The sequence below is a fragment of the Ranitomeya variabilis genome, chromosome 2 (assembly GCF_051348905.1).
Source record: "Ranitomeya variabilis isolate aRanVar5 chromosome 2, aRanVar5.hap1, whole genome shotgun sequence".
NCBI classification, from domain to species: domain Eukaryota; kingdom Metazoa; phylum Chordata; class Amphibia; order Anura; family Dendrobatidae; genus Ranitomeya; species Ranitomeya variabilis.
This window is the reverse complement of record NC_135233.1, coordinates 632989861-633006023: the sequence shown is the minus strand read 5'-3', so window position 1 is coordinate 633006023 and position 16163 is coordinate 632989861. Positions and strand designations below refer to the sequence as shown.

Here is a 16163-nt window from a genome sequence, read left to right as displayed (position 1 = left end):
GGAAACCAAATTTTTTTTTTGCTAGGAAGTTATAAGGGTTAAAATTTGACCAGCGATTTCTCATTTTTACAGCAAAGTTTACAAAACCATTTTTTAGGGACCACCTCACATTTGAAGTCAGTTTGAGGGGTCTATATGGCTGAAAATACCCAAAAGTGACACCATTCTAAAAACCCCTCAAGGTGCTCAAAACCACATTCAAGAAGTTTATTAACCCTTCAGGTGCTTCATAGCAGCAGAAGCAACATGGAAGGAAAAAATGAACATTTAACTTTTTAGTCACAAAAATGATCTTTTAGCAACAATTTTTTTATTTTCCCAAGGGTAAAAAGAGAAACTGGACCCCAAAAGTTATTGTACATTTTGTCCTGAGTACGCCGATACCCCATATGTGGGGGGGAACCACTGTTTGGGCGCACGACAGGGCTCGGAAAGGAAAGAGCGCCATTTGACTTTTTGAATGAAAAATTAGCTCCAATCGTTAGCGGACACCATGTCGCGTTTGGAGAGACCCTGTGTGCCTCTCCCCCACATGTGACCCCATTTTGGAAACTAGACCTCCCATGGAACTAATCTAGATGTGAGGTGACCACTTTAAACCCCCAAGTGCTTAACAGAAGTTTATAGCGCAGAGCCGTTAAAATAAAAAATAATTTTTCTTTCCTCAAAAATTATTTTTTAGCCCGCAATTTTTTTATTTTCACAAGAGTAACAGGAGAAATTGGACCCCAAAAGTTGTTGCCCAGTTTGTCCCGAGTATGCTGGTACCCCATATGTGGGGGTAAACTACTGTTTGGGCACACATTGGGCTCGGAAGGGAAGTAGTGACGTTTTGAAATGCAGACTTTGATGGAATGGTCTGCGGGCGTCACGTTGCATTTGCAGAGCCCCTGATGTGCCTAAACAGTAGAAACCCCCCACAAGTGATCCCATTTTGGAAACTAGATCCCCCAAGGAACTTATCTAGATATGTGGGGAGCACTTTAAACCCCCAAGTGCTTCACAGAAGTTTACAACGCAGAGCCGTGAAAATAAAAAATCATTTTTCTTTCCTCAAAAATGATGTTTTAGCAAGCAATTTTTTATTTTCACAAGGGTAAAAGGAGAAATTGGACCCCAATAGTTGTTGCCCAGTTTGTCCCAAGTATGCTGGTACCCCATATGTGTGGGGTAAACCACTGTTTTTGAACGCGAGATTGGCTGGAATCAATGGTGGCGCCATGTTGCATTTGGAGACCCCTGATGTGCCTAAACAGTGGAAACCCCTGAATTCTAACTCCAACACTAACCCCAACACACCCCTAACCCTAATCCCAACTCTAGCCATAACCCTAACCACAGCCCTAACCACAACCCTAACCCCAACACACCCCCAACCCTAATCCCAACCCTAACCCTAATCCCAACCCTAACCACAACCCTAACCCCAACACACCCCTAACTCTAACCCTACCCACAAGCCTAATCTTAACCCTATTTCCAACCCTAGCCCTAATTCCAACCCTAACTCAAATTCCAACCCTAACCCTAAGGCTATATGCCCACGTTGCGGATTCGTGTGAGATTTTTCCGCACCATTTTTGAAAAATCCGCAGGTAAAAGGCACTGCGTTTTACCTGCGGATTTACCACGGATTCCAGTGGTTTTTGTGCGGATTTCACCTGCGGATTCCTATTGAGGAACAGGTGTATAACGCTGCGGAATCCGCACAAAGAATTGACATGCTGCTGCACAGCGGATTTGGTTTTTCATAGGTTTACATGGAACTGTAAACCTGTTGGAAAACTGCTACGAATCCGCAGCCAAATCCGCACCGTGTGCACATAGCCTAATTCTAAGGCTCTGTGCACACGCTGCTTAAAACGCTGCAAATCCACAGCGCTTCCGCAGCTGCGGGTCCGCAGCAGTTTCCCATGAGTTTATAGTTCAATGTAAACCTATGGGAAACAAAAAACGCTGTGCACATGCTGCGGAAAAAACTGCGCGGAAACTTCTTTCTGCGGATTCCGCAGCGGTTTTACAACTGCTCCAATAGAAAACCGCAGTTGTAAAACCGCAGTGAAATCCGCAGAAAAACCACGGTGAATCCGCGATAAATCCGCAGCGGTTTTGCACTGCGGATTTATCAAATCCGCTGCGGAAAAATCCGCAGAGGACCAGGATACGTGTGCATAGCCATAGCCTTACCCTAACCCTAACCCTAGTTCTAACCCTAGTGGAAAAAAAATATAAAAAAAAATATTTTCTTTATTTTATTGTTGTCCCTACCTATGGGGGTGATAAAGGGGGGTTCATTTACTATTTTTTTTATTTTGATCACTGTGATAGGTTTTATCACAGTGATCAAAATGTACATGGAACGAATCTGCCGGCCGGTGGTGACTGAGCATCTCCGCAAGATAAATAGATATGCTGCGGTCTGGAAAGACGCGACGCATGTCCATCTCCACTGGGAAGCTGCAGGCGTCTGTGCACACATAGTGGAGATGGGATTTCTTGAAATCCCATCCACTATGCTGTAACATCCGGCTGCTGGGGATTGGACACTACAGATGTATGCAGCCTCCAACCCACAGCGTTTACTGACCGTGTGCACCTACCCTAAGATATCAGTGATTTTTCTTGTATGCAAAAATAGACGGCTTTTTATCTGTGGCAGTTGTTACCAGATTTTTTTTATTTTTTTGTGTACAAGAATGGCTCCCAAGATTTTACTATCAAAAGAAATGTGAACATTGAAAAGCAGATCTGTGGCACCCTTAATTTTTGTACATGAAAAATTGACCATTTTTCAGTCTGCTGGGTCCGATTTTGATCCATCTGCCATTTTTTTCCATCTCGGTGACACCCATTTTTCTCACATGAAGAAACAATTCTAAGTTCTTTAAGCCGCTGTACATTGAAATGATGGTGCCATCCGTTATGTTGTTCATTCACGAGTTTGATCCACCAATCACAGTAGGACCTGCCTCCTTTTCTTTCCTTAAGAACATGTGAAAAGCGACATTCATTGTGACGGGTGTGTGATCCATCTGCAAAATGTCACATAGCACATGTGCCAGAAAACTTACTGCATGAAAGCGGCCTCCGTTAGACACTTATGGTGTGAGGCGAAATTCACATTTGGGTTTTCTCATAGAGACTGATGTTTTCATGTCTGCTTCTCCAGCTACCTTTCTGGCATGCACGCGTTTCAGCACAGTTTTGCTGCAGGGTCCTGATTTGGTGCACCTCTTTGGCATACATTTGGTCAGTAAAGTCTCTAGATGCATTAGTGTAATATTTCACTGCAAATAAGACATGTAAAATGTGGTGTAAATTTAGTGTATCGTGTCTGCGGTTACTCAATGAGCGCTTTATCAAAAGTGTCAGCAGTGATCATTCTGTCCCAGTGCGCCTCTTGTGGAGTCATATATGCGATATGTCTTTTGTCTGGGACCATGTTTTCCTACCTCATCTGAGAGCAGCATGATGTCAGGATAGAGACCCTGATTCCAGCTATGTGTCACTTACTTTACTGGGTGCAGCAGTTAAGATAAATTCCAGGTCTCTGATCCCACATCACGCTGCTCTCGGATTTCATAGCCAAAACTTCTGACAGATTCCTTTTTGCTATTTACCTATTGAAAATGCACACATCTCTGGGTGTCCTGTGTCATGGCTACAAGAACTAATGTCTGGAGCTCTGGGACAGAGTCCCAGTGCAGGTAATTTGGGCCCTGGGTTAAAGGAAAACTCTTGGCTAGTTTCGGGGAACAAATGCTTGTTCCAGCATGTTATTTTACCTAATGCCATCACCTTTGGTTAAATAGTTCCTGTTACTGAATGATCAGAAAAAGCTGGCATAAAATGAATGGTCCGCATTAAAGGGGTTGTACATTTAAAAAGAAATGGTTTAAAGGTTGGAAGTAACCATTGCTTTGGAAAAACCCTGCTCCTTCTCTGCCTCCCCAGAGGTCTTTGTTGACAAGACTGTAATTGTGACATCCTGTCTACAACACGTGACCACTGCAGCCAATCACTGATCTGAGGCAAGTGACTGGATTGAGTGATTGGCTTTGCATTTTTTGGTAGTGAACAGCCCCTTTAAAAGTGAATGTGACTTTATTATTTACTGCCACATTTCTTTTCCACCTTAGCCTGCTATTCCTTGTATGTTTGATCCTTGTTATTGCATATGGTGCGAGCTAGTAATAACTGTATCTTCCAGTATGATGTATATAATTTTTTGAGTTTACATGAAAATATTTGTTTTCTATTCTTTATAGATTTGGAGCCAGTGTTTCTCTGTAACCCCTTAGTGACTGAGCCAATTTTGACCTTAACCCACGGAGCTTTTTTGGGTTTTCCGTTTTTTGTTTTTCGCTCCCCTTCTTCCCAGAGCCATAGCTTTATTTTTCCATCAATATGGCCATGTGAGGGCTTATTTTTTGAGGGACAAGTAGTACTTTTGAACGACCTCATTGGTTTTGCCATGTCGTGTACTAGAAAATGGGGAAAGAATTCCAAGTGCTGTGAAATTGCAAAAAAAAGTGCAATCCCACACTTGTTTTTTTACTATGTTCACTAAATGCTGAAACTGACCTGCCATTATGATTCTCCAGGTCATTACGAGTTCATAGACACCGAACATGTCTAGGTTTTTTTTAATCTAAAAAAAAAAAAAATTCCAAACTTTGCTTAAAAAAAAAGCACAATTTTCCGATACCCGTAGCGTCTCCATTTTTCCTGATCTGGGGTCAGGTGAGGGCTTAATTTTTGCGTGCGGAGCTGGCGTTTTTAATGATACCATTTTGGTGCAGATACGATCTTTTGATCTCCCGTTATTGCATTCTAATGCAATGTTGCTGCAACCAAAAAAACGTAATTCTGGCATTTTGAGTTTTTTTCTCGCTACGTCGTTTAGCGATCAGGTTAATCCTTTTTTTCCTTGATAGATCGGGCGATTCTGTGCGCAGCGATACCAAATATGTGTATGTTTGATATTTTTAATTCATGTTCACTAATTTGATTAAAACTCTCATCCAAACTTTGAACTTTTACTTAAGCATATCATTAACTGAAAGCAGAAAGTAAAGATTAAACAACCACAAGACGGATTCCATCACCCAGGTATCATTTTAGTCAGTATAACGGCACCAACTTGACACTGTCTGTAGATTACTGAACACAATCCTACTGACAGGTTCCCTTTAATGACCAAGCCAAATTTCCCATTTCTGACCAGTGTCACTTTAAGGCCTCTTTTACATTTCTGTCGTTTGGCCAACGTCGCAATGCGTCGTTTTGGAGAAAAAAACGCATCCTGCAAAAGTTGCCCGCAGGATGCGTTTTTTCTCCATAGACTTGCATTAGCGACGCATTGCGACGTATGGCCACACGTCGCACCCGTCGTGCAACGGATGCGTCGTGTTTTTGAGGTCCGTCGTGACGAAAAAACGTTCCATGTAACGTTTTTTCGTCCGTCGGAACCGCCATTTCCAACCGTGCATGCGCGACTGGAACTCCGCCCTCTCCTTCCCGGAATTCATAATGGGCAGTGGATGCGTCTGAAAACTGCATCCGCTGCCCACGTTGTGCACTATTTGCACGACGTCCGTTGGTACGTCGGGCCAACGGAAATGTGAAAGAGGCCTAAGAGGCTATAACTCTGGAACATTTCAACAGATCCCACTGATACTGAGATTTTTTTTCTTCGTGACATATTGTACTTCATGATAGTGGCAATATTTCTTCAATATTAATTGCATTTACGGTATTTTTTAAAACAAACAGAAACAACAGAAACTGGCAAATTTTTAAAATTTAGTAATTTTCAAACTTAATTTTTGTGCCCTTAAACCAGTGAGTTATGTCACACAAAATAGTTCATAAATAACAAAATAATACTTTTTCAACATGTCTACCTTACATCAGCACGATTTTGGAAACATGATTTTTTTTTAAGTTATAAAGGGTTAAGTTGATCAGTGATTTCTCATTTTTCCAGCAAAATTTGCAAAACCATTTTTTTAGACCGCATAATACCCTTCATCCCTATATCTGTACATTTGCTCATTCACACCACAATAATATAAAAATGTGAGGAAAAAAAAGGTTGAATTAGTAAATAGAGGTTGAAAGAATTAGCACAGTTATAAGATCATATAAATATGAATAAAGTGGAAGAATACGATGAATACATTAATATTTAATTATGTGCGTTGTTTAACCCCTTCACCCTCGAGTCTGTTTTCTCCTTCATGACCGATCCAAATGTTACAATTCTGACCAGTGTCACCTTATGTTGTAATATCTCTGGAATGCTTTAACGGATCCCACTGGTTCTGAGAGACATATTGTTCTTCATGAATGATGGTAAAAATTTCTTTATTTGTGAAAAAGACAGAAATTTGGAGAAAATGTAAAAAATTGAGCAATTTTCATACTTTTTAAATCAGAGAATTATATGACACAAAATAGTTAATAAATAACATTTTCCACATGTCTACTTTATATCAGCACAATTTTTGAAACACAATTTTTTTGTTAGGAGGCTATAAGGGTTAAAAGATGAGCAGCGATTTCTCATTTTTCCTTCAGTTGTTTTGTGAGAACTGAAGCAATGTGGAAGGAAAAATGAACAGTTAACTTTTTTCACAAAAAATTGTTAGACCCTAACTTTATTTTCACAAGGGTTACAGGCAGGAAAAAATGGACCATACAATTTGTTGTGCAATTTCTCCTACACCGGTACCCCATATGTGGGGGAAATCCACTGTTTGGGCGCACGGCAGGGCTTGGAAGGGAAGGAGCACTGACTTTTTTAATTCAAAATTGGCTGAAATCTAGTGAGAACGCCATGCCGTGTTTGGAGAGCCCCTGATGTGCCTAAACAGTGGAGACCCCCACAAGGGACATCATTTTGGAAACCGCACCCCTCAAGGATTTTATCCAGAGGTATAGTGAGCATTTTGATCCCACAGGGACGACACAAAATTTTGATAGCTTTAGGTCTTCATTTTGAATATGTTGTCGTTAGTGTTGAGCGCAAGTGCTCGCTACTCCAGTTTGCATCGGGTGCTTGGGTATCCACCGAATATTGCGAGTGCTTGAGTGACCTGCTCGAGTCTCTGCCCTGTATGTTTCGCGGTTGTTAAGACATCCCCAAAAAAAACGTGAGAATCCACGATACTCCAGGCGTACCAGAGCACCCGATGCAAACTCGAGTGCAGGCTCAACACTAGCCGTCATATCCTCAGCTTTTTTTTTTTTTTTTTTTAACTTTTGAAAAAAAACCAATTCTAACTCCGACCTTAAACCTAACACAACCCAAACCCTAATCCCAACTGGAAAGAATAGAAAAAAAATCACAATTTTATATTTTATAATTTTTTTTCTAACAAAAGGGGTGACAAAGGGGGATTTGATGTACTATTTTTTTAGTTACAGTGATCAAAAGGAACCAATAGGAAAAATTCCTTATTGTTGCCGGGTACCATTATCTAGTGTCTCGGCTACCGGGGAGATTTTCCGATGCTGGAGGTTGCTATACCCTTATTTCTCAACGCCGTTAAAAAGCGTCGCTGAAGAATAAGTACCCTTAACTGCCGTCGTTAAAAGGCGTATCGGTAGCCATTAAGGGGTTAACCTGGAGAACTGTTATGTTTGTCAGGTGTGTCTGCTGTAAGCTGCTACCCACAGCATCCATTCAGGAGCCCCTTCCCTTAGCCTGGTAGCTACTCTCTGTCACTCTTTAGTTGTGCCCCTCTTAGGGTACATTTAGACGAGACATTCTCAGCCCCTTAACGAGCACCGTTCTATGTACGTCGAGCGGCACTTGGTTACTGACATGTCTACACAGGCCGGCGAAAACCGCTGAGAACAGAATAGTTGTTGCTGGTTCTGTCCTCATGCAGCACTATGTAGTCAGTAGCACATTCTCCGTTAACACCTGCCGATATGTTGCCAATAACATTGATTTTTATGTCAGCAAACGCTTACTGATCACCTGAGAAAGTAGCATTTTGCTTGTTCGTATGGTGATCAGGGGCACATCACGTATCAGCTTGTCTAAATGTACCATAACTTCTGTCTGTCGCATTGTTTCCTAGGGACCACTATAGTACAGGTTTTTTTTCTTCTTTTACATGTTTAGTTTGTATATAGAAGCAAATGTTACCTTGACTGATGAAGACAATCTTACAGTGTTTAGTAGATGCCCCAATTTAAAGAAGGCCAGTACATGACAGATACTCTGTAATATAACTTGTATATTCAGTGTCCGGTGAATTGGCTCATTTACATTAGTATTGCCAAAGCGAGTGTAGAGTAGGGAGTATAGGGACTGTGGGGATGATGGCCGATTTACTGTGGGAAGGAAAGAAGCAGTGTTGTGACTACTGGGAAAGCCGAATGCCATACTTACTGGGAGAATAACTGCATCTACTGGTGGACGGAGCAAACACTGCTCTGATTACTTATGTACCACCATTTTGGAAACTAGACCCCTCAGGGAACTGATCTAGATGTGTATTGAGCACATTGAACCCTCTGGTGCTTCACAGAAGTTTATAACATTGAGCCGTAAAAATTAAAAATAAAAGCATTTTCCCCACAAATGTTTTTAGCACAAAATATAGCATTTTCATAAGGGTAACAGGAGAAATTGTGGGGAATACTACTTTTAAGGCACAGTGCAAAGCTCTGAAGGGAAGAGGCGCCATATTGGAGTTCAGATTTTGCTTGTCTGGTGTGAGGGTGCCATGTCACATTGGCAGAGCCCCTGAGGTGCCAGAACAACAGAAACCCCAGATATGTAAACTCATTGTGCAAACTAAGCTCCCCAATGAATTTGTCTAGGGTTCAGTGATCATATTGACACCACATGTGCCTCACAGAATTGTATACCACTGAGCAGTGAAGAAAGAATAAATTACAATTTTACCACTAAAATGTTGTTTTAGCCCCAAGTTTTTAATTTTTCTAAGGGCTAATAAGATTTTTTTTTTTACAACAAACTGAGGTCCATTTTTTTCTGAGTGTGCCAATACCCTACATGTAATCGGGAAATATTTTTCAGACACAGTGTAAAGCTCAGAAGGCAAGGAGCGACATACTATAGTGCAGATTTTACTGTGATGGTTTGCAGGTGCCATGACCCACAGGGAGAGCCCAGGAGGTGCCAGAACAGCAGAATCCCCCATAAGTGACCCCATTTTACACACTACACCTCTTAATGAATTCTTCCATTGGTGCAGTGATCATATTGACATCATGGGTGTGTCACAGAATTTTCTACCATTGGGCAGTGAAGACAAAATAACTACATTTTTACCACCAAAATTTAGTTTTAGCCCCTGTTTTTACATTTTCACAAAAGTGAGTAAAAATGACACCAAAATTTGTCCCACAATTTCTACTGAACGTGGCAATACCCCATATATGGCTGTACTGTACTCATCTCTCATATCCTCCCTGTCTCACAACCCTAAACAGTTAAGGCCCCGTCTCACATAGCGAGATCGCTAGCGAGATCGCTGCTGAGTCACAAGTTTTGTGACGCAACAGCGACCTCAGTAGCGATCTCGCTATGTGTGACACGTACCAGCGATCAGGCCCCTGCTGTGAGATCGCTGGTCGTGTCAGAATGGCCTGGACCTTTTTTTGGTCGTTGAGGTCCCGCTGACATCGCTGAATCGGTGTGTGTGACACCGATCCAGCGATGTCTTCACTGGTAACCAGGGTAAACATCGGGTTACTAAGCGCAGGGCCGCGCTTAGTAACCCGATGTTTACCCTGGTTACCAGCGTAAATGTAAAAAAAAACAAACAGTACATACTCACCATCTGATGCCCGTCAGGTCCCTTGGCGTCTGCTTCCTGCTCTGACTGAGCCGCCGTAAAGTGAGAGCACAGCAGTGACGTCACCGCTGCGCTCTGCTCTCAGCTCTCACTGTACGGCGGCTCAGTCAGAGCGGGAAGCAGACGCCAAGGGACCTGACGGGCATCAGATGGTGAGTATGTACTGTTTGGTTTTTTTTACATTTACGCTGGTAACCAGGGTAAACATCGGGTTACTAAGCGCGGCCCTGCGCTTAGTAACCCGATGTTTACCCTGGTTACCCGGGTGCTGCAGGGGGACTTCGGCATCGTTGAAGACAGTTTCAACGATGCCGAAGTCGTTCCCCTGATCGTTGGTCGTTGGAGAGAGCTGTCTGTGTGACAGCTCCCCAGCGACCACACAGCGACGCTGCAGCGATCAGCATCGTTGTCTGTATCGCTGCAGCGTCGCTGTGTGAGACGGGGCCTTTATTCAACACCTTCAATTCTCTCCTCCGTCCCCCAGCACCTCCTCCCTCTCCACTTATCTCTGCTGAAGACTTTGCCTCATTCTTCAAGCAGAAGACTGATAACATCAGAGACAGTTTTGGTCAACAAGCCCCAGAGCCCTTCCTCCCAACTTCCCTACCCTCCACCTCCAAAACCAACTACTCCACCATTACAGAAGATCAACTCGCCACTCTACTCTCAAGATCGCATCTCACCACCTGTGCACTTGACCCGCTCCCATCCCACCTCATCCCAAACCTCACCACAATCTTCATCCCAACCCTAACCCATCTCTTCAACCTATCACTAACAACTGGTGTTTTCCCCTCAAGCTTTAAACATGCCTCCATCACACCTATCCTCAAAAAGCCCTCTCTTGACCCATCCTCTGTATCTAGCTATCGCCCTATATCACTTCTCCCCTATGCCTCAAAACTACTGGAACAACACGTCTACCTTGAACTGTCCTCCCATCTCTCTTGCTCCCTCTTTGACCGCTTACAATCTGGCTTCCGGTCACACCATTCCACTGAAACTGCCCTAACTAAGGTCACCAATGACCTCTTAACCGCCAAGAGCAAGCGACACTACTCTGTTCTCCTCCTCCTCGACCTGTCGGCTGCCTTTGACACAGTGGACCATTCCCTATTATTACAGACCCTCTCATCCCTTGGCATCACAGACTTGGCCCTATCCTGGATCTCATCATACCTAACAGACCGGACATTCAGCGTCTCCCACTCACACACCACCTCCTCACCTCGCCCCTTATCTGTCGGAGTCCCACAAGGTTCAGTCCTTGGGCCCCTGCTCTTCTCCATTTACACCTTTGGCCTGGGACAGCTCATAGAATCTCATGGCTTTCAGTATCACCTCTATGCTGATGACACACAGATCTACATCTCTGGACCAGATATCACCTCCCTACTAACCAGAATCCCTCAATGTCTGTCCACTATTTCATCCTTCTTCTCCGCTAGATTTCTCAAACTTAACATGGACAAAACAGAATTCATCATCTTTCCCCCATCTCACGTGACCCCCCCAACGAACCTATCCATTACAGTAAATGGCTGCCCACTCTCCCCAGTCCCACAAGCTCGCTGCCTCGGGGTTATCCTTGACGCTGATCTCTCCTTCAAACCACATATCCAAGCCCTTTCCACTTCCTGCCGACTTCAACTCAAAAATATTGCACGAATCCGTTCATTCCTCAACCAAGAATCTGCAAAAACCCTAGTCCATGCCCTCATCATCTCTCGCCTTGATTACTGCAACCTCCTGCTCTGTGGCCTCCCCTCAAACACTCTCGCACCCCTCCAATCTATTCTAAACTCTGCTGCCCGACTAATCCACCTGTCCCCCCACTATTCTCCGGCCTCTCCCCTCTGTCAATCCCTTCACTGGCTCCCCATTGCCCAGAGACTCCAGTACAAAACCCTAACCATGACGTACAAAGCCATCCACAACCTGTCTCCTCCTTACATCTGTGACCTCATCTCCCGGTACTTTCCTACACGCAACCTCCGATCCTCACAAGATCTCCTTCTCTACTCCTCTCTTATCTCCTCTTCCCACAATCGTATACAAGATTTCTCTCGCGTATCACCCCTACTCTGGAACCCTCTACCACAACACATCAGACTCTCGCCCACCATCGAAACCTTCAAAAAGAACCTGAAGACCCACCTCTTCCGACAAGCCTACAACCTGCAGTAACCACCGATCGACCAAACCGCTGCATGACCAGCCCTACCCTCACCTACTGTATTCTCACCCATCCCTTGTAGATTGTGAGCCTTCGCGGGCAGGGTCCTCTCCTACTGTACCAGTTATGACTTGTATTGTTCAAGATTATTGTACTTGTTTTTATTATGTACACCCCTCCTCACTTGTAAAGCGCCATGGAATAAATGGCGCTATAACAATAAATAATAATAATAATACTGTACTACTTAGCCATATGGAGAGACTCAGGAGAAACTGAGCGTTATTCGCCTCCTGGGGCGCAGATTTTCCTAGAACAGTTTGCAGACTCCATATACAGAGCCCCTAATTGCTAGAAGAGCAGAATTCCCCCTCAAGTGACCCCATTTGGGAAACTTTACTCCTTGGGAAATTTGTCTACAGATGTAGTGACAATTTTGACTCCATGGGTGCTTTCCCAAAACAAGCAGCAATGTATGTGCAGGGTGAAAATTGCAAACTGCCATTGTAGTGACCAGTATGCTGCAGTGACCAGTACTTTATGCCCAGCTCGTGCTTCTGGATACATGCACCCGTAAGTTAGGGGGGCTCTCATCACTACAGAGATGCCAAACGTGGATGAAATATTTGGTTTAGGTACATTGTGGGGCTCAGAAGGGAGGGTGGCATTTGGATTTGGGAGCGGAGAATTTGCTGAATTCCTTTTGGAGGGTGAGAAGCCATTTCGCTTTTCCAGAGCCATTTTGCTACCAGTAACGTGGAAGCCCCCTATATTTCCATTAACAGATGACGGACCTGAGTGAGGGTTTGCTTTTTTTGTGGATTGAGTTGAAGCTTTTATTGGGAACATTATACATAATGTTTGGGATCACATTTATCCGGCGCTCTACGCTGAGCACTTACTTTGTGGTTTCCATCTAAATTTCTGAGTGACGTGATTCAGGTGAAACCCTTGAGGGAGTCATTCACTATAATGAGGCAGCAGAGTTACTTAGTGCCGGGTGTCAGCTGTCAGAATCAGCTGACACCCAGCAGCGATTTCCCGCACCCTCCCTGTGTGTGTGGGCGATCGCTTATAATCTGTCCCTGGTCAAATAGGCCCAGGGCGCAGGTTCAGATTATTATCTCTGATGTCAGAAAGGGGTTAATAGGCTGATAAGGGGCCATGAATATTGGCCCCTTCCCAACCTAATAAGACCAGCCCTCAGCAAACCCATATATGATGCATCCATTACACCCTTAGGGGCGACAGTGGTTGCTGTTTCCAATTTTGAGCTGTCACTTGTTGATGCCTGTTGCTTTGCTGTTTATTTAGCACTTTTTTATGTTATGGTATCTTGTGAGTATAAATTGTATATATGGATACATGAGAAAATCTATACATGTGTCCTTTTGTTGAGAGATATATTAATTGCATATGATATATTTGTATCTGCAATCTCTCTGACACCATATTTTTTGCAGAATGTATATGAAATTTAATCATCCTTGTGCTGAAGTATTGTCTGTAGAAACTATTGTCCAAAGGATAGGGCTTAGAAACACTTTGTATTATATAACCTTTCATAGTTTGTCCCTACATGTTATCATAGTAGGGTCTATAGGGACCTTTAGATGAAGTGGGGGCACCAATCTGCCAATCTCCGCTGACAGGGACGAGGTTAGGATACAGTATAGGGTGACGGTCCTGTCCTCTTAAACCAGTAGGCTATGTGCACAGGTTGCGGATTCGCTGCGTTTCCGCAGCGTTTTTTCCGCTCGGAAATGCTCCAAAAACGCAATGAATTACTTAAGCAATGTTAATCAATGGCATTCCTGAATTGTTGTGCACATGCTGCAGAAATTTCCATCCTTATTTGCAACGTTTTATTTTCCGCAGCATGTAATTTCTTTTTGCGTATCTGCAACGTTTTTCACCCATTGACTTCCATTGAGTCAATCAAATCTGCAGCAAAAATGCAGGTGTAAAAAGGTTTGCGGATTTGCTGCCAAAAACGCTGCAGAATTGTCCAAGAAAATTATGTCAGAAGGAGAAAGTGTGTGGGTGGAGAATTGGTTTTTGTCTGTCTGCGTGCGTCTGCGCGGCTGTGCTCGTGCGTCTGCGCGGCTGTGCTCGTGCGTCTGTGCGCGTGCGTCTGCGCGGCTGTGCGCGTGCGTCTGCGCGGCTGTGCGCGTGCGTCTGTGCTCGTGCGTCTGCGCGGCTGTGCTCGTGTGTCTGCGCTCGTGCGTCTGTGCTCGTGTGTCTGCGCTCGTGCGTCTGTGCTCGCGTGGCTGTGTGTGTGAGCGGGTGTGCGCAGGTGTCTGCGGGTGTGTGTACCCATGCGACGAACAGCCCATAGTGATTGTACTTCGGCGGCGTCTGATAGGACTACTACTCCCATCTGGCTATGTCTGTTCCATATAACAGACAACATGAGCCGATGATGAGAGAATAGTCTCATCATCCGGCGCCTAAGCTCAATTGTAAAAAAAAAAAAAAATCAAAACATTGACATAATCACCTACACAATACTTACTCACCGAACACCTAATCCCCGATGCCCATTTCTCCTGCAAACAATCAAAAATAATAAACCAACATATACTCACCTGTCCACCATAGTCCATTTAACACAGAGTGTCCCACGTCGATCTCACCCTGCCGCCAGCAATATACTGACAGGACGTAATTGCTCCCGCAGTGTATCACTGAGCCACCGTGAGAGTTCACTGGAGTTCATCAGCTGATCAGCTCTGGTAATCTTACTGCACCACTGCGTGAGAAGGTTCTCCCACAGCGGTGCCGTAAGTGAGAGCACCGGAGCTGATGAACTCCGGTGAACTCTTCACGTCGGCTCAGGGATACACTCTGGGAGCGATTACCTCCTGTCAGAGTAGAGCGGTCGCATCTCCCGATGTGACTGTTCTACACGTGAGATCGCATTGGGACACTCGGTATTAAATGGACTATGTCGGTTTATTTTTGTTGCAGGAGACGAGGGCATCGGGGATTAGGCATTCAGGAAGTATGGTAAATTAAGCTTCAATAAAGGAGTCTGTGATTATTTCAAATAAAGAACTTTATTCTGGCTGTGTGTTTATTTACCATATAACTATAGGATTAGTAATGGCTAGGTGTCTCTCCATTACTAAGCCATGGGCTTGATGTCACCTGACATTATAAAGGTGACATAAACCCCACAAATATGAATCCCACTCGCCACCGCTACAGGGCAAGTGTGAAAAGCGAGGCTAAGTGCCAGAATTGGTGCATCTATTAAAATGCGCCATTTCTGGGGTGGCTGAGAGCTGGTGTTTTTAGCCTGGGGGGGGGGCAATGTCCATGGCCCCTTCCCAGGCTATTAATATCAGCCCGCAGCTGTTTGCCTAGCCTTTGCTGGTTCGATTTTATAAAGGGATCCCATGTCAATTTTTTTCTGGTGTTCCCCTGTAAACTAGCCAGTAAAGGCTAAGCAAACAGCTGTGAGCTGATATTAATAGCCTGGGAACCTTTATGGCTATTAGCTTCTTCCCAGAATATTAATCAGCCGTCAGCTTTTCCTCTGCTGGTTATTAAAATTACGCGGGAGCCCACACAATTTTTTGAAAATATTTTTTTTGCAAAATAAACAGATATTGCATTTCACGCAGATTTCTGAGGGTATGTTCCCACAGTCAGTAAACGCTGCAGGTTGGATGCTGCGTACATCCACAGCGTTCATCCCGCAGACATGCGGCGCGTCTTTCCAGACTGCAGCATGTCAATTTATCTTGCGAAGACGCGCAGTCTCTGCAAGATAAATATCACCCATCCAATGTATTGGGCGCGATGATTCTGCACGGTTCAATGAACACATGCGGAATCACCTGCGTTCAAAAGCCGGCAGCACTTTGGACGGAGCAGACACGTGCTGCATCCAAATCGCTTCAGATTAATGACTGTGGGCACGTAGTCTAATGACAGTTGCTGTTTTGTTACAGCATATGTAGGTTAATTATGTTAATGCTCCTACATAGGCTGGTGACTGTGTGTGTGTTTCTTTATTTCATATTAATGAGGGTATCTGGCTGAAGAGGTTGAACAACGAAATGACATCCCATTATTTTTTTTGTAACATATCTTTATTTAGCTTACAAAAACACATAAAAACCGCACGGAATTTACAC

The 16163-nt window shown here is 44.0% G+C and overlaps 1 protein-coding gene across 8 annotated transcripts in view; it reads left to right on the top strand.

Moving 5' to 3' along the window:
• The window catches only part of SCAF8 (SR-related CTD associated factor 8), a 386393-nt gene that overhangs the window by 29772 nt on the left and 340458 nt on the right, over positions 1 to 16163 (top strand). Inside the window, exon 1 of one of the 8 annotated variants that reach the window (XM_077289079.1) lies at positions 12538 to 12591. The exons of the other annotated variants lie outside the window; for them this stretch is intronic. Coding sequence (XP_077145194.1) covers positions 12559 to 12591 — 33 coding nt within the window. The 5' untranslated portion in view covers positions 12538 to 12558. Of the gene's footprint in view, positions 1 to 12537; positions 12592 to 16163 lie in introns of those variants that run through there. 8 annotated transcript variants of the gene reach the window in all.